The sequence below is a fragment of the Sphaerodactylus townsendi genome, linkage group LG02 (genome assembly GCF_021028975.2).
Source record: "Sphaerodactylus townsendi isolate TG3544 linkage group LG02, MPM_Stown_v2.3, whole genome shotgun sequence".
NCBI lineage: Eukaryota > Metazoa > Chordata > Lepidosauria > Squamata > Sphaerodactylidae > Sphaerodactylus > Sphaerodactylus townsendi.
In genome coordinates, this window is record NC_059426.1 from 119,408,104 (window position 1) to 119,432,478 (window position 24,375).

The following is a 24,375-nucleotide window of genomic DNA, read 5'->3' on the forward strand; positions in this document are numbered from 1 at the left end:
TTTATTCAAGATGTACATAAGACAATAGAGCACAATACCATAATAAGAAGCAGTAAATAAATAGTATATTCATATTTATTCTGTATTTGGAATTTCAGATCAGAAATGGTCATCACTTCTTCACATTCAGAAATGCTTTATGTGCTTTTCTTTGGGCAAATTCATCAATTACATGAGAAAAATCAAGCAACTTTGCCTTATCACTGCTGATGTTCAAAATTGCTAGCCCATTCAAATGGTCTTGCAACATTGTGAATGGAAAGTATGACTTAATTCATTTTAGGGCACTGAAGCTCCTCTCATTAGAGGCCACTGTCGCTGGCAATTACAGAAAAATGTGCAATTCTATGAAGACATTTAGGGAAACATGATCCAATCTCAAGTTCTATATTTGTCCACAAATTTTCTTCAGTAACACAGCATCAAGTCTGAAATTCACATGAAAAATTCTTTTAAGAAGCACTTCACTCTAAATGTCACTTGAAATATGACTTGGGTATCAGAACTGAAACTAACAATTCATTTTCATCTAAGTGCTTTAAATGTCACAAAAAATCAATAAGTCCACAAATGTTCCTTACTACAGAAAAGCGATGTGAAAGGCAAAGTCAATTATGTTGAAGAATGCTTTCACCCTGAAGTAATTTTCAGCACACGTTTGAGTCCCCTGTGAGTAGCAAAACTATCTGGCACACTAATTTTGATTGACACATGCCATGCTTTTTCAAGTATTTCATTCCATTTCTCTCTCAGTTTCAGGATATCTGCCTGTAGTTTATCAATGCTGTTCCTTTCCACATCTAACGTAATGTGGCATCACAAGATTCTGTCACAAAGTTGACCTCATAGATCAGGGGTGGCCAAACTTGCTTAACACAAGAGCCACACAAGAAACTTTAGATGTTTGAGAGCCGCAAGGCATGAACAAAAAATGCCCAAGTTTCAATGTTAGAAATCTTTTATCGAAATATTAACAAATATGCACATGTCATAATAATTGTCCGTATATAATTTAATAATATTAAATCTAACTGCCAAAAATAAAAACAAAGGAGGGAAAAACAGATATTGCTAGTGATGGTTTTTGTCTAAGAGTCTAAATACCTGGTCAAAACTCTTACTCCTTCATTACTAGAGCCTTTTAAACCAAACTAGACATGAGGCCAAGTGACCCTTGAATGGATTTGTTACTAAATAAACCACAGTTTAGAGAGCAATTCAAGTGTCCTGGTTTGACAGGAAGGGGAATAAACTTCTCTTCCCATGCGCTACTCCTGACTTAAGTTGCCCCTCCGAACTGTTCTTTGCCTCACAGAAGAAATAAATAGCCGTCACAGGATTTATAGCAGTTGCTCTGGGAGAGAGAATTAAGCTCAGAGAAAAGTAACTGGGGAGTGGTGGTGATTATCCCTCATCCCCTGTGCTTCAGCCTTGCTCCCAATTATGCAGTGTTCCTATGATGGCTTCTGTTTACAAGTAACCTGCAGGAGATAAATTTAAAGGTTTTCCACCATCACATCAAGTTCATTGGTTTTTGGAGAATCTGCAGGCAGGGCTGCACAGCTCTGCAAATAAGATTTTGTGTTCAAAACTCAGAAAAACAGGACAGGAAAACTAGTAGACTGAACTACCTTCAACTTAAAAATGTTTTCTGAGAACAATATTTAAAACATATTTATTTAAAAATATTTTATTACTTTTAAATTGCCACATGCACCAGTTCCTTGAGTGCTTTCTGATGGTGTACAATTTTCTTGGCTCAGACACCTGTTAGTAAAAATATGAATGACTCTGCCCACCCCATTTACTGACAGCAAATAATGGAAAGCTGGGGGTCAGAGAAGTTTTAAAAGATTATTTTCTGAATCCAAGTAAGCAACATCAATGGTGTTCCCACAATCCAGTAAGCTCAACACTTGCTCAAAGAAAGAAACGAGGTTGGTCTGGCAGGACCTGTTATAGACAAATCTGTGCCAACTTCCCCAGATCACCAAGTTGTTCTTCAGATGCTTGCACATTGACCAGTTTAAAAAACTGCTCTAATATCTTCCTTAGGACAGAGGTCAGACTGACTGGCCTGTAGTTTCCTGGGTTATCTTTCCTCCCTTTTTTGAAGATTGAGATATTAGCCTGTGACCTGTTTGCCCTAGGTAGAGAACTGAAGGGCATTGCTAGCATTTAATGACATATAGAATGTTAGAAAATGAGCCTGAGATGGTATAATTACATCTGTTACCTGAGATGGTATAGCTACATCTGTTACATCTGGTGATCATGTTGTCTGGGTGTTTTAGTACATCTGAAGAAATGTGCATGCACTCAAAAGCTTGTACCAAGAATAATTTTTGTTGGTCTTAAAGGGGCCATTGGATTCAAACTTTTTTCTGTTGTGGGAAAAGGAAGATTATGTGATTATAACCCACTCTGAGATTCTTTAAGGCAGAGAAAAGCCAAGTATAAAAACCCACTCCTAAAAATACCATTTATGGCCACCATCTATATGGTATCCCTGTACATAAACAGTTAACATTTTGCTAATTCTGCTGTGATAATCAATTGGCCACATTGATGTAAAACTAAATTCTGCCAGGGAATCAGTATCTACCCCTGTGCGGAAACATTGCCCTCACAAGCCATGTTTCTAAATCAAAATTTAACTTCATAATCTCTTTCGTTATACTATGAACTTTCTGCCAGAATTCTTTGATTTTAGAACAATTCTACCACATATGTATTAATGTTCCTCTTTCTTTCTTATACCTCCAACATAGTGGGGATTGGTCCTATAAATTTTTGCTAATTTATGCGGGGTTAAATACCACCTATGTAATACTTTTAGATAATTTTCTCTCAATTCCATACTAGAGGAGAATTTGCTGTGCATTTTGAAAGAGTCATCCCAATCTTGATATGATATACTTCTATTGATGTCTTCTGCCCATTTTATCATCACTTCTTTTATGTCTTCTTTCTCTGTTTGTAATATTATAATTATTTTGTATAATTTATTTATTTCTTTTCCTTCTCCACTTACTAAAATCTTATCTATTTCTGATTATTTATTAGATATTCCCAAATTTCCCTTATCTAATTTAAACTGATTTCTTATTTGCTCATATGAGAACCAGTGGCATTCTACATCTCCCATTTTTATATTTTCTCTGTTTTTAAGCATACTTTCTCCATTTTTCTTATAGGTAAGCCTGGGTTGGTTATATGCATTTTGAATATTTAGGGAGCTTTCTGTTCTTGATACCCAAATTGATACATTCTTATAAAAGCTATATTTATATTTCTCCCATACCTGTATTAGTGCCTTCCTTACTATGTGACTCTTGAATTGTATTAGTTTTCCTTTAGTATTAGGCCAAAGATATTCATGCCATCCTGACATTTTATTGAAGCCTTCTAAATTGAGTATTTCTTCATTGTTAAGGGTAATCCATTCCCATATTCATAATGCTGCAGCGTCGTGGTAAGATTGTAAGTCAGGGAATGCGAATCCATCCTTATTTTTATTTTCTATTAAAGAGGTATACTTGATTCTATGTTTTTTGTTGTTCCAAATAAATTTTAATAATTCTTTTTTCCATTCCGCTATAATACTTTTATTTGTTATAATTGGCAAATTTTGGAATAAAAATATTAGTTTTGGTAAGATCATTGTTTTTATTAACTCAATTTTCCCTGTAATCGATAATGTAATATCCTTCCATTTATTCAAATCTCTCTTAATTTCTGACCATACTTTCCCATAATTATTTCTAAATAATAGTTTGTTGTTTTGTTCTATGGTGATACCTAAATATTTAATTTTCTTATCTATTTGGATACCTTTATTGTTTATTAATTCATTATTTTCCCTCTGGTTCATATTAAATGTCAATAATTTTGACTTCTTTTTATTTATTCTGAAACCTGCTTATTCCCCATATTCTTCTATTGTCTTGATGGTTGGGCCTAGATTTCTAGATGGGTCGTCTATGAATAATACCAGGTTGTCCGCGTATGCCTTTAATTTTATTTTTGTATCTTTATAACCTTTATCCCATTATAAGTATTTTCCTTTCTAAGTTTATTTAACAGTACCTCCAGAATCAGATTGAAAATTAAAGGGGATAATGGATAACCCTATCTTGTTCCTTTCTGAATGTTAAATTTTCCCGTTAATTGTCCATTTATATTTATACTGGCTGTTTGATTGTTATATTTACTATTTATAATTGTTGTCAGATTTTCTTCCCACCCCATTTGTAAAATTGTTTCCTTTATAAATGTCCAACTAATATTGTCAAACGCTTTTTCAGCGTCTATTAATGTTAGTGCATGTTTTACGTTGGGGTCCCAGTCTAGATATTCAATTGTATCAATAATTGTTCTTATATTATTTGTAATATGTCTACCTTTAATAAACCCAGACTGATCACTTTCTATATATTCTTGTATTATATTGTGGGGATGGACCTGAAGGTATGAAATTTGTATTTAATTAAGGATTGGGGGGGAAAACTAACTCAACTGTGTTGGACCAGAGACTCGCTTCTGGCCCCACAATATCTTGGATTCTTTTTGCCCAGATACTAGTGAAAAGTTTATAGTCTGTATTAATCAGTGATATAGGTCTGAAATTCTCTACAGTTAAATTATCTTCCATAGTTTTGGGAATTAACGTTATTGTAGTGTGATTCCAAGAGTCTGGCATTTTTGCCTTATCTAATATATTATTGAATAATATCTCTAATTTTGGAATTAATATTTCTTGAAATTTCTTGTAGTAAACTGATGTAAATCCATCCGTTCCGGGAGCTTTATTTAATTTCACATTATTTATAACCTCTTGTATTTCTTTACTATTTATAGGTTTATTTAATTTCTCCAAGTGTGCGGATTTCACTGTTTTCTGTATATTCTTTTGTATTTATTGTCTTATCTTTTCCCCATCCTGCTCCCCTTGCCTATAAAGGTCCGTGTAATAGTTATATATTTTTGTTGTATTTGCTGATTCGATGTTATCCATACGTTTCCCTCTTTCAATTTTGTAATTGTCCTTTTTTCTCTTTGTTTTTTATTTGTATAGTAACCCATTTCCCTATATTTTAAGCATTATAATTTTCTTTTGTTTATTCCTTTTGAATCTTCCTATTGCTTCCGTCTGCCATATATCGTGAATCATATCCTTAATAATTTTTATCTTAATAAGGTTGTTTTTATTTTTAGGTTGTTCTTGCTGTTTTTGTTCCAATGTAATGAGTTCTTTTACCAGTTTATTTTGTTTCTCTATTTTTTCCTTCCTTTTTTTACTTCTTCATACCTGATTATTCCTCTCACAAATGCTTTATGAGCATCCCATATCATGTTTAACTCTTCTATTGAATTATCATTAAATTGAAAGTATTCCTTTAATTTTTGGTCGCATTCTTCCATGATTTTGGGGTCTTCTAATAACCAGTCTTTCAATTTCCAGCTATATGTATTGTTATATAGTAAGATTTGCCATCTCATGGAATTATGGTCTGATATTAATCTTGGCAAGATTGTGATGTCCTTTGTTTTTGGTAGTAATTTTGGGGTTGCTAATATCATGTCTATTCTTGATGATCCTTTGTGTCTGTTCGAGAAAAAACATAATCTTTGAACTCTCTCAGCTCTCTTTGAACTCTCTCAGCTACAGCTACTTTACAAGGTGTCTGTTGTAGAGAGATGCAGGGAAAGGAGTTTGAAAGCTAACAAATGCCTTCCTTTCCTCTCCCCACAACAAACACCTTGTGGGGCAGCAGGTGGGGCAGAGAAAGTGGGGAATCAAACTCAGCTCTCCAGATTACAGCCCAGCCCCACAGCAAAAGTTAAGAAGCCAGGCGCTCCACCCCCCCATTAAGGCCTTTCACAATTGCGAACAAAATTTTAGGAATAGAAGAACAGTTTGGATTCATACATTGCCTTTAAGGAGTCTCCAAACAGCTAACAAACGCCCCCCTTTCCTCTCCCCACAACAAACTCCTTGTGGGGCAGAGAAAGTAGGGAATCAAACTCAGCTCTCCAAATTACAGCCCAGCCCCACAGCAAAAGTTAAGAAGCCAGGTGCTTCATGCGCCCCCCCCTTCCCATCAAGGCCATTCACAATTGGAAACAAGATTTTAGGGATAGAAGTGCAGTTTGGATTTGCACATTACCTTTAAGGAGTCTCCAGACAGCTAACAAACGCACGCCCCCTTCCCACAACAAACACCTTGTGGGGCAGCAGGTGAGGCAGAGATTGTCTCCCTAGCCGGTTTATGGACTTCTCCTGTGCTGGCCGGCACCCGTCTGCTGGGGAAAAGGCTTGAGAGCAATGGCAAGGACTTAATGGAGAATAAGGAACTGCACTCTGGATGAGAGGGAGGGGAGACGGCAGGCACAGTGATATTTCTCCCCCGCCCTCTAGACACTCAGGGCCACTGTAGAGAGTGGGCAGGGCTACGTCAGGCTTCCTTAATTCTTGCAGCAGTCGGCTTCCTCAATGTCGGGCTTGCAAAATCAGTCTGTGTGGGGGGATGTTTTGGCGCCCCCCACGTGACTGCAATGGATGCGCCTGGGGACACGGGGTACCCCTTGTCCCTAGGCAAATTCGCCACTGTACATTTGACTCTTAGCTAGTAACTGATATGACAGTAATACATTGAGGATTATACCATTCAGTATTATCCTTTTGTGGAAGGGGAAGCAGCATGGTATAGTCTGATCTCACCAGATCTCAGAAGCTAAGCGGGACTGGAACTTGGAAGGGAGACCACCATGGCAATGGCAAACCACCTCTGTTTCTCTCTTGCCCTGACAATTTCTTACTAGGGTCACCATAAGTCACCTGCAACTTGATGGCACTTTACACACATATTATGTTGCAGCTCTTCATTAGAGTCTTTTCTGTTTTTAATTCATGGTACAATTTCATAAGACCTGTGAAAAGATTATTTAGAAAGATAAGAAACATTTTATTTCCCAAGAAGACAACTTAGCTGCCTACAAGCAAGCTTTCTTGGCTGAGCTTATTGCTTGAACAGATTCTTCATAAACATCTCTTATCCATGTTCTAGGCTCATTCCATATGGGCCAAAAACAGCGGTGTGAAAATGGTATAAAAGGGTTTAATGGTGTAAAAGAGTTTATACCATTTTCACACCACTGTTTTTGGCCCATGCGGAATCAGCCCTAGTCAGGTTTTCTTGAGAGTTGTTTTATTTTAATTACCACAGTGAGATTATGCAAACTTCATTTATTTTTTATCTGACATTTATGAGTGAATAACCTATCTTAGAAATAAAAACAGCAGCTAAATGGAACTGGCCATTACTAAACATATTTGCAGCAATTACATCATAATAACAAACATGTTTCAGTTCACCAGCTATTGTTTTGAAACAGTTATAGAAGCTACATTCCCAACACCATCCTTTCCTTTATTTATACCAAGGGAAAGACACAGGATATCAACTAGCTCCTCTTGGTCAGTGGCTCCTGACTACAGGCCTGCGTCAGTGCTGGTACTAAGCCCATGTAATATTACAGAGGAGCAACTTGAACCGTGCAAATGTGATAGGAGGGGCCCCAACAGCTCAATGTCTTCCTGCTTCTGTTTATTGTTGGGATAATAACCAAGCAATGTATGTCAAGTGCATGAGTGTGAGTGAGGCAGGGCCTGCCTTCACATTAACTTGAAAATGGTGTGAGATTAAGGAGCTATTCAAAATGACAGTTTCATTGAACTCAGCAGTATTTATTTCCAGGTAAAAATGCATAGGTTCAGCTTTCATGAAGTTTTTTTCCAAATGAAAGAAGATAACTGAATGGGGTTTTATTGGTAAAGGGGGTTGCTTTCTTGTCTTTAAACCACAATTTAATATAAGCCAACTGATGTTGACCTCTGTTGACTCTGTAGACAGTACAAGAGCAGTCTTAAGTGGCTCTATGTAAAATTCCCATTTTATGAGATGGGGCTTATTCACAGGATGATGTTTTTGAGACTGCAACTCGCATCAACTAAAACTGATCTCCATCATTGCTCATATAATGCTGTCATATTTTTCTACTGCTCTTTTAATAACAAAAGATCTAAAATATCGGGGAGAATAACGGGGAGACATTTTACTACCAATGGCTTTTATATTAATAGGGGAGGGGATGGAGATGACAATTTTATGGCTTACTGTCCTTTGTGCAATTTTTAGTATTTTTTTTCTTTTAGCCAACATCCTTTAATCTAATTAAGATAACAGTCCTAGAAAGGTTTGCATAGAATAAGCCCTATGTTATTTGATGGGGCTCACTTAAGGTCGCCAGGTCCCCCTGTTCACTAGTGGGAGTTGGGTTGATGCAGGTATCCAGTGGGATACAATGTCATAGAGTTGCCAACCTCCAGGTGGCACATGAAGATCACCCACTATTGTATCAGATCTTCAGACAACCAAGCCTAAACAAGCGAAAATGGCTGCTTTGGAAGGAGGACTTTAAGACATTGAGGTCCCTCCCCTCCCCAAACCCTGCCCTCTCTAGGCTCCCCGTCAAAATCTCCAGATATTTCCCAATCAAGAACTGACAGCTCTACATAGAGTCCACCTGCCAAAGCATTCATTTTCTCCCAGACCGGTAGGGGTCCGGGAACCCAGCTGACTCGCGAGCAGCATGACGATATCTTCCGGCTTGTTCTGCGGCTCCATGAGCCGAGCCGCGGGGCCCATCTTCACCCGCCCTGCAAGCAGCAGGGCGGGCGCATCAGTTGCCCGGCGGCCGGCTGGGCCAGGCCGCCGGGCCTTTCTTCAACCCGCCCTGCAAGGAGCAGGGCGGGCGCATCAGTTGCCCGGCGGCCGGCCGGGCCGAGCCGCCGAACCCCTCTTCAACCCGCCCTGCAAGGAGCAGGGCGGGCGCATCAGTTGCCCAGCGGCCGGCCGGGCCGAGCTGCCGAGCCCTTCTTCAACCCGCCCTGGCGCATCAGTTGCCCGGCGGCCGGCCGGGCCGAGCCGCCAGGCCTTTCTAGGGCGGGCGCATCAGTTGCCCGGCGGCCGGCCTGGCTGAGACGCCGGTCCTTCTTCAACCCGCCCTGCAAGGAGCAGGGCGGGCGCATCAGTTGCCCGGCGGCTCTGCCTGGCCGCGGGCTTTGTCTTCTGCCCTTCCGGCGGCCGGCCAGGCCGAGCTGCTGGACCCATCTACGCCTGCCCTGCAGGGGGGGGGTGAGGGGGCCCCGCGAGCGAGCAAGTGGGCGGGGGAGCAGAGGGGGGCGTGCGAGCGAGTGGGGGGTGAGCGGGGGAGGGTGAGCCAAATGGCTCTTTGAGGGGAAAAGGTTCCCGACCCCTGCTCCAGGGGAACTGACCTCAGTGGTCTGGAAGTGAGGTGTAATTCTGTGGGATTCTCAGATTCCACCTAGAGGCTGGCATCCCTAAAGGCTTACTCCCAGAATAGTGCCTTTACAACGGCAGCCTCAATTTTCAGCACTCCTCTGTTCAACTTTAAAACTCCACCCACCTACTAAAGGCTTCTCCACAATCTCTTGAACAACGTTCTTTTTCTCCCACGCTCTCATTTTAGTACTCAAAATCCAGTCTGAGGAAGTATCTGGGAAACTCAAAAACTTGCCATTTTGAAAAATTGTAAACGATCCTACTAAAAAGATAACACAGTGGGGCTGTTTTGGGCTCCTTTCCGCAGCGATACAAACCGCTCTAATGGCTGCGATCCATGTCACAGAGCCAGCAACGAGCAACGCTCTACAAGTATTTGAGGACGAACCCAAAAGGAACGCGATTCCCATATCCAACCACAGTCTAAAAAGAACCCTACTCTGGGCGCCATTTTTCTTACCAGCAGAGGCAGCCAGAGAGATCCCTAACACATAGAGGCAAAGCAAAGCTGCCGTACAGCATGACGGCACTCACAATTACCGGAAGCATTTCTGTAATACAGGGACTGTCGTCCTCCCGCAAGAGCTCGGAAGTGTCCTTTTGCTAACCAACTCCGACGAGCGTGCGGCCGCAAGGGACAGGTTCCTTTCTTATGCAACAACACTGGCAAATATACTCACGAACACTCTTTTGATTCATAGATACGGATTTATTGAGAGAGGTGAGGGCCCCATGAGGATAAGAGAGGTGAGTGGGTTGAAGAAGGAGAGAGATTCGCGGAGCAAGGGGCTGTTCTATTGGTTATTTCTTGGCATTCTCTTGCAGTTCCTTGATTCCATTTCCAACGCCAGCTGTACGACGTCTAATGTTAAATGGCAAGGGCTGAGTTGGTGGGTAGGCGGGCTTTAGATAGAGCAGTTGTATATTCTGCAAGAGAGAAAGGGAGCTGCTCTTCCTAATACCGCGGAAGGTGAGTCTGCCACGAGGAGCATCCTATGCTGCCAAATAAATGTCTGGCCTTTCCTCTTTCTCTACCGCATCCCTTCTCTAGTTTCTTTATCAAGTTTCTTCCCTCACCTTGCCCTCAGTTTCAGCTTTGGACTATTAGGACGAAGTCGTTCTCCCTTGTCAGATGCTTTGTGCTTTTTTTAATGTATTTGATTTGCAAGGGAAAAACTTGTCAGGATTATACATGATATGGAGCAAGAACCTTGAGTTACTAACTGTTGAAAGGTTTCCAAAAATAGCGTCTAAGTCAGCCTTTGCTGTAATACAGGTTTGAACCAAGAGAAAGTTCAGGTGGACCAAGATTACATAAACCCATGAAATGGCATGAGGGAAGTAGGTCTTCCTGGAAGAAAGCTCCATTTTATTAAGCGAGACTTAATTCTCCAGAAAGTATTTTTAGATTTCAACCAAGGTCCCTCTAGAGTTTTCAAGGAAGCAAAATGCCTGTAAAATGTGGAGTGTTCTCATATTGGGATCAGTGGTGAACAGTTCGAGTTGGAAGTACATCCTATATTTGGGTGCTGTGTGGTTTCCGGGCTGTATGGCCGTGTTCTAGCAGCACACAGCACCCAAGTGATTCCGGCCGTGAAAGCCTTTGACAATACATCCTATATTATTTCATGGAACTCCTAGGAAAATGTCTAGGACTACAATCTTAGTCACCAGCATTGTGAATGAGATTCCTGTCCCATTCTATGCCTGCTTATTCAGAAATAAGTCCTACTGATTTCAGTGTGGCTTACTTGAGGGTATATGGGCAAAGAGCTACAACTGCTTAAAAAAAAAGCCTTGAGAACTCATTCATGTAAATCCTGCGGTAGTATTATATTTAATCTGAGCCTCAATGAATGGGCATCAGGCAGCACATGATGCATTGTTAGCAGTAAGTTTCCCCTGCTCACTAAAATTCAGAGTTGGTACATGTTGCATGGTCCCCAAATTTTCACTTACTTGATGTTGCCCACCTAATTCACTTAAAAAAGCTGTAAGCAACACAGCATGCACTCTTAATATATATCGGGTGTTTTAACATTCAGATAATTGAATTTATTAAAACAGTCCCTATACATTACTGTGATTTAAAGTGCCACTTTCATCCATCTAGTTAAAGAACAAATAAACTAAATATCTTACTTGATTGCCTGCCCTAATTATTACTTTCAATATTGACATTTTGAATGTTTTTACTGTTTTTAAAAATATGGTATTATGAAAACATGGGTTATCTCTCTCTATCTATCTCTCTATCTCTATCTCTATCTCTCTATTTATTATTGGATTTTTATACCGCCCTCCCCCGGATTAGGCATACATTGGGTAGCAGATAATTGAAACTGTTTATTTTCCCAAAATGTTCAGGTAGGAAAAACCTAAGCTGTGAACAGTTCTTCAGTCTGATTCTCATTGGGATGATATACCTGTGTCCGGGCTGAGCTGTTTCAAGGATTTTGCTTAGCTTTGATATGCTAGTTTTTTACCTGCAGATAATTTTTTTGTGAATGGAGAAGTACTCAGTCATGTGAACCCCACATGGAATCTAAAGTGGTATAACTGGAACAATTTAATTTATTTAAAATATTTATACACCTGTAATATCTCAATGACACTAATGCCCCAATGAGAACTGAGTCTTTGCTGGATCTCTGCCAAATACAGGGTTGGCTAAACTGGTTGAATTGAACAGATTGTCCTTATGACAGTTTACTTTCTGGGAAGTTTTACTCATTTCTGTTGGACTTACTCCAAGCCTATGGTTGCAATCCTATTTCTAGGTTTCAGGAAATAACTTTATTGAATATAATGGGACCTGCTAGATTGCAAATGGTCATGGGGTAAATTGGAAGGTTGCCATTGGATGTCCACTTACTTTGACTAAGTTCCACTGACATCTGGCTGACCTGCTTCTGAGTCATTAACTCTAGAATCAGGGCTAAGAAGTAAGTTTTTATTGATCCTTTGCGTTTTAATACTTGAATACTTTTAAATTTGCAAATTTTAACCTGATGTTGTTCCCATCGACCTCCTCCCAATAATCAGGCTAAGGTCCATTGAAATTGAATTTATTCTCAGAATAAATGAACAGGTACACTCCACGGGGTTTTCCTGCATCTAACAGTTTTACACTAAGCAGCTGCCTATAGTCCCTGCTGTACACCCCTTTCCTCTAATGCTTTTCGCAAAAGAGAAAGCAGTCTCAGGCTGTGCAGTTCCTCCAAGGTCAGAACCCAGATAAGAGCCAGGTGTTGTCTGCCTAGGGAAAGTAACCATTGTAACTAACCTCCAAACAAAGCAAGTATAAGCAGGGACTGTTTGGTGCCACAATCTCCTGGATTTCCCTGGAAGCATATGGCATGATCCTGGGGGAATGGGGCCTTGACATCTGCTAATGGTGATAACTGGAATATTATAATTTTGCTAGCTTCATTGTTAGTTGCCTTGAGTCCAAAGAGATAAGGTGGGGGAAATATTTTAAATAAGTCAATAAAGTAATATCATAGTTTGAATCAATTTGAACTCAGGTAATGTCAATTTATAAAGCAGTATCATGGAGATAGATCTATATCTATCTATCAATCTATCTATTCCACTTTAATGTTTTTTGCATATTTTAAGTCTAAATTTTTTTTTAAGCAGGTGAAGCTGTAAGAGAGATGAGCAATGCCTAGACAAACAACAGTTGCTGTCATTGTGGCCACTCTATTGGGTGTTACAGCAGGAGGCCTGTTTTTCTGGAAAGTTACCCGACGTCGGAAAGACAAAGCCTGCATCCCACTTAACCGAGGAGGAGCTGTCAAAGAACAAGGAAGGGAAGATCTCCCAGGAGAAAAGTTTCTTCCACTCTTCTCTACCACTGTCCCCTGGGTAGAGAAGATCCTTAGGGGAGAAATAGTGATTGTTTCTGATGCAGAGGGTTGGAATAGACTGCAACCCTTGCTGAAGGAGGAGTTGGAATACTGTCCAGTTCTTGGAATCGACTGTGAGTGGGTAAGGCTTAAACCATGGACAAGTCTGTTCTAAGGGAATTGGTCCTTTGATCCTATCATGGCTGGGGTGGTGCATGTCAGAACAGGGGTTCAAACTGCCAAATTGGGATGGCAAAGTTTTAACTCCTGCCTCATCTGACAAAAGCCTGGGTATGGTCCTGGACTCCACCCTGTCATTGGAAACCCAGGTCACACGTACAGCCAAGGTGGCTTTTCCCACCTACGCCAGGCTAAGCAGTTGGCCCCCTACCTATTGTGCGCTGACCTTGCCACAGTGAACCATGCAACGGTCACCTCCAGGCTTGGTTACCGTAATTCACTGTACACTGGCCTGCCCCTGAGACTGACCTAGAAACTGCAACTGGTGCAAAATGTGGTGACTAGAGTCCTTACCGGGACTCCAGCAAGAGAACACATAAGACCGGTCCTCTACTGCCTATGCTGGCTACTAGTTAAATTCTGGATTGTTTTCAAGTTTTTGGAGTTGACCTTTAAAACTTTCAGGAGTCTGAGAGCATCATAACTCTTGGCCCACCTTTCCCCGTATTGTCCACTGAGAACTTGCGGTCGTCTAATAGCAATCACCTGGTGATCCCCAGCCCACAAAACATATGACTGGCATCCACCAGAGCCAGGGCCTTTACACTCCGGCTCCTATGCGGTAGAATTTATCAGCAGCAAATAGGGCTCTGCAAGACCTCCAACCTTTTCGCAGAGCGTGTAAAACAGAAATATTCCAACATGCCTACAAGTAAGGCTGCTGAGGAATCTTAAGAGATTCGTTTTGGTCCCAAACTTACACCCCCTGGTCTGCCCACGTAAGATCTATGATAGTGGGTGGAATTTGAAATTAGATGGGCAAATAGATCAATTATTAATTTGCCAGCAGGGTTTTAAGGGGTGTTTTTAATTATTAAGTTATTGTTTTATAGATGTTGTTTGATAATGTTTGTTAGCCCCCCTGAGCCCGGCTTCAGCTGGGGAGAGCAGGATATTAAATCGAATAAAATAACATAAATCTCAATATAAAACAAAACAGTGGAAAAAACTGTCCTGTAGGTGCTTAGATGGTGCAATTATATCTTATCAAGACAGTAGTTTGTTCCAGAAAGTTTTATTTCACTTGGTGAGTTCTTCACTAGAATAACACCAGAACACCTTAGTTTAAGGCCAGGGGGCATTGGCAGGCTTTTTCCCCAGGCAAACATGAAAGCCTGAAATGTGCCAATGTAACCCTCCCTGGGATGTATTTGAAGGGCAGGGTAGAAATTTACTAAATAAATTTACTAAATAAATTAATGTGGCAATCTTGGCTAATGCATGTTATTGTTATCTAAAGGCTATCTGGAGATTAAAGCATCTCTGAGATAGTCTAAGATATATAAGCACCCATACATTAAAGGATTAGGGGAAAGGCTTTGGTCCTAAACTAGAGCTTTTGATATGCTTTGGATGCATAGTGTATCTCAATTTATAGCAGCAACCGAATCACCGGGGGCAGCCATTGCGGCTGTGGTGAGCAAAGAGGAAAAAAGGGTTGCTTGCAAAAGCATTGCTTGGGACCAAGCATGCACAAGTTTGGGACCAAGCATGCACCAAGCATGCACAGGCCCATAAGGCTGGAGGAGCCAAGGTATAAAAGGGCGCCACACCCTGAGCTCGGCCTTCTTGGCAGCCGAGACTCAGGAGCGGCGTGGTGTCTTCGTTTTCGAGTTCTGAGCATAAGGCCAAGAAGGAGCGGTTTTGGTGATATTGGGCTGGATCCCTGCGAAGGGAGTCAGCCCGCTTTTCGTTTAGGGTAGCGGACTAGGGAGAGAGCTATATAACAAACCCCCCCCCTTCAGCTTATCCTGCACCAACCTCCCTTAATTCTACCTCCCCCCCCTTCCCCTTCCATTCTAGTTTCGTTTCCCTTCTGCATTGCATTAACACCCGCGGCTGTGGGTTCTTTGCTAGTTACGATGCCTCCAAAGCAGGGCAAGACCGGCAAGTCGCCGGCAGGCGAACGAGTCCCCTCGGGCTGGGCTAGGGCACTAGTGAAAAGGGTGCGGGCCCAGACAGACCCTGGAGCGGACGGACAGGAGCCGGTGGTGGGCAGGCTTGGAGCGGTGGCCTGGGCCGAAGCCTCAAGAGATGTGCAGAGTCTGCGGCTGTCCCCGATAGGGAGGGGGATTGGAACTGGCCTTGCAGGGAGTGCTTCTGCGGCTGTGGAGTGGCCCCGGGCTTCTGACCTGCAGCCCAGTGCTGCAGGCGGTGCGGAAGCGGCGGAGCCAGGGCCCGGTGCTAGTTTAATGAGGAGCTTGGCAGACGCGCTCCTCCATTTGTCGCAGGCTCTGGGCGGGTTGTCGGCGAGTCTTGGCACCCCGGCCAGGGCGGACGACCTGGTGCCGTCCACTTCGGCAGCTGCAGTTTTTCCGGGGAGCGGGTTGCGTCGGGCCACCCGGTCCCCACACCCTGATTCTCTCCGCCTGGGAGCACATCGACGTCGGTCGATGCGTCAGTGGGGATGATAGAGTGCGAGGGCAGCAGGGGGAAGCGATCGGCATGGCGCTCTCGTTCGTCTCGTCGGTCACCCAGCTCCTCCACTTCCAGTGAGTCGTCGGAGGACGAAGAGATGCAGGCATCAGGGAATACTGGTATCAGGGCGAGAAGGTGCCTTCCCTGCCCTCTTGGCTTATGAAACGCAGGCTCCTGTATAGTTCAGAAGCGCCACCTACTGGTACAGCTTCTGATGACTCTGGGAACCCTCTCGGGTCTCACATGCCTAGGAAATTAAGGGAGCGAGCCCTGGACGGTTATTATACTGATATTTTCAAATGCTTGAGACGGGAGGGTGAGCAGGGTCCGGTGGGGGGAAAGGCCGATAAGAAGAAAAAAGAGCACCCCGCAGCAGACCGCATGTTTGATAATTGGGTGAGGGGCTATAGTGAGTACCTGGAATGGATTGCGGCCGCATTCCCCTTAAGGGCCTGGCATTTGGTAGCCCACATGACTCATGTTCTTCGGGCACGCAATCTGGCAGGCGAAGGGGCGGCCATTGCTTACGACAAGGCTGTAAAGAAGAATGCCTCCCACAAGAGTCGGTTCAGATGGGATCTCATCCATGATAAGACATGGATGGTAGTGGTCCACCCGGCTCTAAAAGGACCCAATGAGGGCTGGGTGGGCGAGAAAGCACAGAAAGGGTTGGCTGTTAACAGGAATGCAGTGAAGGGGACTTGCTGGGAATTCAACAAGGGTTCCTGTCAGCGTTTCAGGTGCAGGCACTGGCGTAATGCCCATTGGGCAAGGTGGGCAGCTGCCCAGGGCATCACCTTGTGGGGGGCATCAAAATGCTGGGTTCGTTTTGGGGTATTTTAGTGGTTTTCCATTTTTTGGCCTGCAGGGGGCGCAGTTTTTAGGCTAGCGGCACCGAAATTTCAGCATATCATCAGGAGACTGTCCTTATGCTACCCCCCAAGTTTGGTGAGGTTTGGTTCAGGGAGTCCAAAGTTATGGACTCCCAAAGGGGGTGTCCCTATCCCCCATTGTTTCCAATGGGAGCTAATAGGAGATGGGGGCTACAGTTTTGAGGGTCCATAACTTTGGCCCCCCTGAACCAAACTGCACCAAACCTGGCGGGTATCACTAGGGCAGTTCTCCTGACAGAGTATCTCTCAAAGCTCTTTTGAGGACTGTGCCTTCATAAATGTTGCCTCTCGGCCAGCCTGCAACCCCCCCTATTGACAGCAATGCAGAAAAAAAACTCTAATGCAGAACAAAGATTCTTGGGCAAATTTCGGGATGTTCTTGCAGGAGAGGGCATTTTTTGGACGATATCAGCACCAAATTTTCAGGGTATCATCTGGAGACTGTCGGCGATGATGGCACCCCCCAGGTTTGGTGCAGAAAGTTTGGTTCAGGGGTCCAAAGTTTATGGACCCTCAAAGGGGCAGCCCCTATCTCCTTAGCAAAGAATCGTGGGATGGGGTACCCCGCTTTGAGGGTCCATAACTTTGGCCCCTCCCTGAACCACAAACTGCACCAAACCGTCCAGGGGAGTCCCATTAGGACAGTTTCAGTATGATACTTTACATCTTTGGTGCTGATAATGCCGTATCCAAAAAAAATGCCTGCAGGAACATCCCAGAAATTTGCCGCCAAGAATTTTTGTTCTGCATTGAGTTTTCTAATTCCTGTCAATGAGGGGTTGTAGGAATGAGGCTTACATTCTACTTTGAAGGTACAGTCTCAAAACTTTAGGACCTTACCAGGAGACTGCCTCTGGATGATACCCCCCAGGTTTGGTGCAGTTTGGTTCAGAGGGGCCAAAGTTATGGACCCTCAAAACTGTAGCAACCCCATCTCCTATTAACTCTACTGCAAACCTTTACTGGCATAGACAACCGTACAACAATAATAAAAATGGATAAAAAAGCATACACAATACATGCAATAAATGTTAGGTCAAAGGAAATCTACTAGCGTTTAGTAATTCCCAAGATAAAGTCTGCCACTATCATGTACAGAGAGAAGGGATCAGGATCATGTCCAACAAGTAGTGTAATCTAATTAAAACAGGGAGATCTGGTAAATGTAAAGGAGTAAGATCTCACATTACTTTTAGATCTGATTTCCTTCAATCTTGAGACATTGGTGGAGCCAGGAGTAATTGGTGGAGCCAGAGATTCCAACTGAGTTTCATCATTACATGGGCATTGAATCTTTTAGCTCTTTCTTGCTTATTAAATCTCAAGCCATGTAACAAGGCAGAAGGGCATGTAACATTAAACCTGGCAAGCATTGTATGGCTCTTCTCTTGAGCAGGGTTTATTAAAGCAGTGTTGCAGGTAGTGTGCCAAGTGGCGGTCTCTGTTGGAAAGTCGGGAGAGAAAAATACAGGGGGGGAGCATGTTTTCTCGGGCATGCGGTGATTGGGGTAGAGAACTCTGTAATCCAATAGTTGACCTTTTAATTTTCTATAAGCTTCTGGAATAGGACAAAGGGTGCAGTGAATCCACCTCGACAGTCCAATAGGAGGCCTATTTTTTTCTTCAATTATGGAAAACCAGGGAGGTTGGAATGGGTGCCAGAGAGGAGACAGGCTTGAGACTCAGGAATTACAGTCCGAGAGAAAAATGAATTCACAGCCAGAATCTAAAGCCCTCAGCCAAGCGGCTGATTCCAAGGAGTTTTGACCTAACTCCAGACAAAGGGCTGCATAGGGCACGCAATTTGGGGCTTAGCTCCCATTGGAAACAATGGGGGATGGGGCACCCCTTTTGGGAGTCCATAACTTTGGACTCCTTGAAACAAACCTCACCAAACTTGGGGGGTAGCATAAGGACAGTCTCCTGATGATATGCTGAAATTTTAGTGCTGATATGTCTAAAGATGCACCCCCTGCATGCACCAATGTCCTGGTGCAAAAAAAATTTGGTCGTGGTGAAGTGGCCGACCATGGGGGGGGCGGGCATCCAACTCAGGTTTTGCCCAGGGCTACAGTTTGCCTCGTTACACCCCTGGGTGCAGGTCTGAGCATGCCTGCTCCAACTGCACAGGTGCACACACCAGAGTGCAGTGCATGAAGGCTCCCTCCCGGCAGCCCTTTCGTCAGAGCCGGAACCCTGGCTCCGGCCAAGCACAAAGGGATGGCAGCAGTCAGGGCAGTGCAGCTGCCTCCCAAAAAGCACTGAGATCCATACATCCTTAAGAACTTTGGCCTCATCTCCAGTTCGCTTACCGGCCCTCAAAGGATGGGTAGAATGCTATCGTGTTTCCCCGACAATAAGACTGTCTTATATTAATTTTTGCTCCCAAAGATGCGGTATGTCTTATTTTCAGGGGATGTCTTATTTTTCCGCTCCACAGCTGCATGCTCTGGTGTTCTGTTCGACAGGCATGCTTCCAAACAAAAACTTTGCTACGTCTTACTTTTGGGGGATGCCTTATATTTCGCATTCCAGCAAAACCTCTACTACTTATTTTCTGGGGATGTCTTATATTCGGGGAAACAGGGTACCAAAAAAGGGACATGGCTCGGATGTTGTGGAATGGTTTTTCATCAGGTTTCAGGATTCCTTATTTGGGCCCGAGAAAGGCTTATTTTGCCCCTATTTTAAAATCGGTGCAGAGCATCCAGGGGTGGTAGCTCAAAAGCTGAAACAGGAGATGGAAGTGGGTAGGAAAGCAGGCCCATTTGACCGCTCCCCTCTGGAGACTTTGCGGGTTTCACCCATAGGCATAGTCCCCCCCCCCCCAAAGCCCCTGGTGAATTTCGTCTAATTCAACACCTTTCTTACCCCTGGGGAGACTCAGTGAATGACTTTATCGATCCCGAGAGGTGCTCAATGCGCTAGGCCTTGATGAAGTAATCAGCCTTATTAGAAAGGCTGGCCCCAGGGTGGAGCTGGCAAAATGTGACATTCAGTCTGCCTTCCGGCTCTTGCCAATTTCTCTTCAGGATTTTGAGTTATTGGACATTCACTTTCAGAGCCAATGGTACGTGGACAAGGCAATGCCCATGGGTTGCACGGTGGCCCGCTCTGCTTTCGAGGTGTTCAGTTCCTTCTTGGAGTGGGCCTTTATGCGGATGGTCCCCTCTGGGCTAGCCACTCATTACTAGGATGATTTTCTCTTTGTGGGGCGACAGGGCACAGGGGAATGTAGAACAGCTTTGAATGCCTTTCAGAGGCTGGCTGAGGAACTGGGCGTGCCCCTGGCGCCCAACAAGACTGAAGGCCCAGCCATCGTTCTCAACTACTTGGGCATCCAAATAGGCACCGGGCAGGGCACCTCTTCACCCCCCCCCCCAAGAGAAGCTCTTGGCACTGGGTGGTATTATAGCCACAGCCTTGTAACTTATGAAGTGCAAGCTCCGATTCCCCAGCCCTTACTAGGTCACCTTAATTTCGCCTGCAGGGTGGTGATGCCGGGCAGGGCATTCTGTGCCCGGCTGGCCAGGTCCCTGTTGGGGGTCAGAACCCCCACATCATTATATCAGGATCACTAAAGGCATCAAGGAGGATTTGAGGTTGTGGCAGGACTTCCTGTCCCGATTCAATGGTGTGTCCTTGTGGCAGTCACCGCTGGAACCGGGCCTTGACCTTCAGGTGCATTCCGATGCTTCGGGAGCACACAGTTTTGGTGTCTACTTTCAAGGAAAGTGGACTTGGGGCCTCTGGCCCACCGCATGGCACAAGGAGGGCATCACTAGGGACCTGACTTTTCTGGAACTGTTTCCAATTGTGCACTTATGGTATGGTAGGTGGAGAAACAAATGAGTCCTCTTTTGGTGTGATAACCAAGCAGTAGTTCGAGTGGTTAACCGCCAGTTGTGCAAGTCTGAACGGGTAATGCGGCTGGTGAGGGACCTGGTGCTCACCTGTCTGGTGCATAACATCTCCTTCAGAGCTACTTTTATACCCGGCTTGAACAATGACATTGCTGATGCTCTCTCTCGCCAGCAGGTGGATCGCTTCAGGCGCCTGGCCCCAGGGGCAGAGGAGTTCCCGGAGGCCGTGCCGGAGGCCCTATGGAACCTTGGCAGCCGACCGTGATCACAGGTGTCTTAAGTTCGTTAGCTCCGGCCACTTGCCGGCAGTATGATAAGGCAGTACAGGCTTTTCAGGCATTTGCTGCAGCTGTGGGACGCCCCATTCACAGTGGGGTGGACACGGGCTTGCTTTTGGAGTATCTGGTGCACCTTCGTGGCCAAGGGTTGCACCCCCGTACCATAGGGGTTCACCTGGCTGGGATCGTCTTTTACTTTAGGATTTCCGGCTTTCCTGACGTGACAACGGCCTTTGTGGTCCACAGAATGCTGGCAGGTTGGCGTCGGTCCGGGCCCAGCCAGGGGGACATGGGACGCCCGATTACTAGAGAGGTGCTCCGTGCCATCACGGGCACACTGCACCGGGTCTGTTCAACAGGCTACAAGAGATTACTGTTCACGGCAGCTTTTCACACAGCTCACCACGGGGCCTTCAGGCCTGGTGAGCAGTGCATCTTTTGGTACTGTCAGGTGGTGGTGTACACGTGTGGCTGGCCCATTCTAAAACAGATCAGTTGGGTCAGGGCACCTGGGTCACCATGCCAGCCCTTCTGGGCGATACAACATGCCCTTTGGCCTCCTTGACAGCTTGGCTCCACCACAGGCCCCAGCAAGGAGGCATGCTTTCGTTCACAGGGATGGTTCTCCGATGACCAGATTCCAGATGGTGGCTGTCCTTCGAAGGTGTTTGGCGCAGCTGGGGTTGCCGGCTAACGAATTTGGACTCCATTCCTTCCGTATAGGCGCAGCCACCTCTGTAGCTCAGGAGGGCCCCCAACAAGATCCAGGCTTTGGGCAGGTGGCGTTCGGGAGCCTTTCGGGCGTATGTACGTCCTCATTGTCTTGTTGATTCTTTATTTGCAGTGTCACCGCAGACCAACAGACTTGTTGATTCTTTATTTGCAGTGTCACAGTGTCACAGCAGACCATCTTCCGACGGGTGTGGATCAAGGGGCACCGCGTGGTGGAAAGGGCAGGCAGGTATGCCTCTTTATCAGGCTGGGGCCAGAACATTGGTTTGGACCCCGTGATGAGCATCGCTTGGCTGGGACAGAGCGGCATGCGATGGGGTGAGCTGCAGTATGCTGTTTGCAACTATGTGTTTCACGTTGGTCACCCTGATGTCCTGGTGATCCAGTTGGGCAGGTATGACCTGCCGGCCATGTCTGGCCTTGATTGGATGTGGAAGGTGGATAGCACTCTACGAGATCTTCACCGTCGCCTCCCTGGGACCATCTTGGTGTGGTCCCGACTCTTACAGAGGATCCTCTGGAGAGGTGCAGACAAACCCAACAAGGTGGACAGGGCGAGGCGTAAAGTGGACAAGGCGGCGGCTTAGCCAGTTCTGTCTCTGGGAGGTGCCGTGGTGCATCACCCTGATTTCACCAATGAGCTTCATGCTCTGTATCTGTCTGATGGAGTTCACCTTTCCCAGTGGGGGATGGACCTGTGGCTGCAGTCCATCAGACACACCCTTCTCCAGGTAACTCAGGCTTGAGAAGCTTGGGCGAGAGCTGCAGGGGGTCATCTTGTGGTGGTGGCAACGGGAGTTGCAACTTCCAGGGAGAAGCAGAGCCATCCGGCCGGCTTCTCCCATGCTTGTGCCCTGCGGAAGGGCCGGGGTGTGTGGCGGGCCGGTAGGCAAGCCGGTAGGCTTAGCTGATGCCCAACACCCCATGGAGTGGGGTTGGGTTGGGTTGGTAGGCGGCCGGTAGGCTTAGCCCCTTGCCCGACACCCCAGCAAGCTTGGGGAGGATGGCGGGCCAGTAGGTGGCCGGTAGGCTTAGCCGGTGCCTGCCTCCTCAGCAGTTGCAGGAAGGGTTGAGCCGGGGGTTCGCCCCTGGGGCTCCCGGCTTCCTGCGGTGGCCCCAATGGAGATTGGGGATCACAGGATGTTGCGACTTGTTTGCTGCCCAGCTTCTGATGTATATAGTTATATATAATTATGTTAATAATTAATAAATTGGGCTGCAGCCCAATCCATTTTCCAAGCCTGTCGTGGTTGTGTAATTATTTGCCGGAGAAGGGTCTCACCATCTGCACGCAAATGAATTTAGCAAAATACAATGTTTGATTTTAGGCTAGACAACGATAACCTTTACTGAAAATTCACGATTTCCCCAGGGGGTGCAACCTAGTCAGGCAAATAACTTTTCTTTCCACAACTGTTATCCTCTATTCTGTTGTAGCATGGAGTCTGGCCAGATAAACTTGTGCTTTTTCTTTTCTGGTAGGCCTCTTTTGAAGGGAAGGCCAAGCCTGTCTCTCTCCTGCAAATGGCAGCCTCCAGCGGTCTTTGTGTCCTTCTTCGCTTACCCAGGCTGACTAGTGGTGAAAAGACTCTTCCTAAGGCATTGCTGGAAATCCTAGCAGATGGTGGCATCCTGAAAGTTGGGGTAGGATGTTGGGAAGATGGCTGCAAGCTGCTTCATGACTACGGGGTAACGGTCAGAGGGAGCGTTGACCTCCGGTATCTGGCCATGAGACAAAGGTTTGTACAATACCAAGAACATTTTTTTGCTGTTGAGGGGATGTAGCTGAATAGTCAGAATACACTGATTGTCAGAAAATGATGTCAGTATGACATGTTGGATATTGGATGGTGTTAATTGTTGCTTGTTGTGATTAATTTTTTAAAATTTGAATTAGATTTATAATTTTGTTTCAAGTGCAGTCTGTCCTGTTTTTAACTAACTGACTTTAAATGTAAAGCAGTTTCAGGAAGAAATTAGTAGCACTGAACATTTTGAGGTCTCAGATTCCTAAACTAACAAACCATTTGCCAAAGAAGTACAACACAGATGGCACTTCCTTATATAAGTTACTGAACATAAGAACATAAGAACATAAGAACAAGCCAGCTGGATCAGACCAAAGTCCATCTAGTCCAGCTCTCTGCTACTCGCAGTGGCCCACCAGGTGCCTTTGGGAGCTCACATGTAGGATGTGAACGCAATGGCCTTCTGCGGCTGTTGCTCCCGATCACCTGGTCTGTTAAGGCATTTGCAATCTCAGATCAAAGAGGATCAAGATTGGTAGCCATAAATCGACTTCTCCTCCATAAATCTGTCCAAGCCCCTTTTAAAGCTATCCAGGTTAGTGGCCATCACACCACCTCCTGTGGCAGCATATTCCAAAGTTTACCAATCACACGTTGCGTGGAAGAAGTGTTTCCTTTTATTAGTCCTAATTCTTCCCCCCAGCATTTTCAATGAATGCCCCCTGGTTCTAGTATTGTGAGAAAGAGAGAAAAATTTCTCTCTGTCAATATTTTCTACCCCATGCATAATTCTTTGTAGAGCTTCCAACTCATATCCCCCCCTCTCAGCCGCCTACCTCTCCAAACTCCAAAGAGAAAAAAGGTCCCAAACTGGCTGCAGCCTCTCCCTCATAGGGAAGGTGCTCCAGTCCTCTGAATCATCCTTTGTTAGCCCTTCTCTGCACTTTTTCTACATATCTCCTCAATATCCTTTTTTGAGGATCG

The 24,375-nt window shown here is 44.9% G+C and overlaps 1 protein-coding gene and 1 long non-coding RNA gene across 10 annotated transcripts in view; one reads left to right on the forward strand and one right to left on the reverse strand.

Annotated features, from left to right (window-relative positions):
- On the reverse strand, nt 1–9,904 carry LOC125426775. The gene is made up of 4 exons (XR_007243574.1): nt 9,829–9,904; nt 6,842–6,933; nt 2,237–2,384; nt 1–428 (listed from the first exon to the last, which is right to left on the reverse strand). It is a non-coding gene; the product is annotated as an uncharacterized LOC125426775 (long non-coding RNA).
- The window catches only part of EXD2 (exonuclease 3'-5' domain containing 2), a 24,596-nt gene continuing 10,046 nt past the window's right edge, over nt 9,826–24,375 (forward strand). The window contains exons 1-4 of one of the 9 annotated variants that reach the window (XM_048485478.1): nt 9,826–10,338; nt 13,008–13,361; nt 21,798–21,872; nt 23,126–23,382. In XM_048485478.1, coding sequence (XP_048341435.1) covers nt 13,035–13,361; nt 21,798–21,872; nt 23,126–23,382 — 659 coding nt within the window. In that variant the 5' untranslated portion in view covers nt 9,826–10,338; nt 13,008–13,034. Of the gene's footprint in view, nt 10,339–13,007; nt 13,362–20,805; nt 20,905–21,797; nt 21,873–23,125; nt 23,383–24,375 lie in introns of those variants that run through there. The other 8 variants (XM_048485476.1, XM_048485480.1, XM_048485479.1 and 5 more) reach the window with 8 other exon arrangements.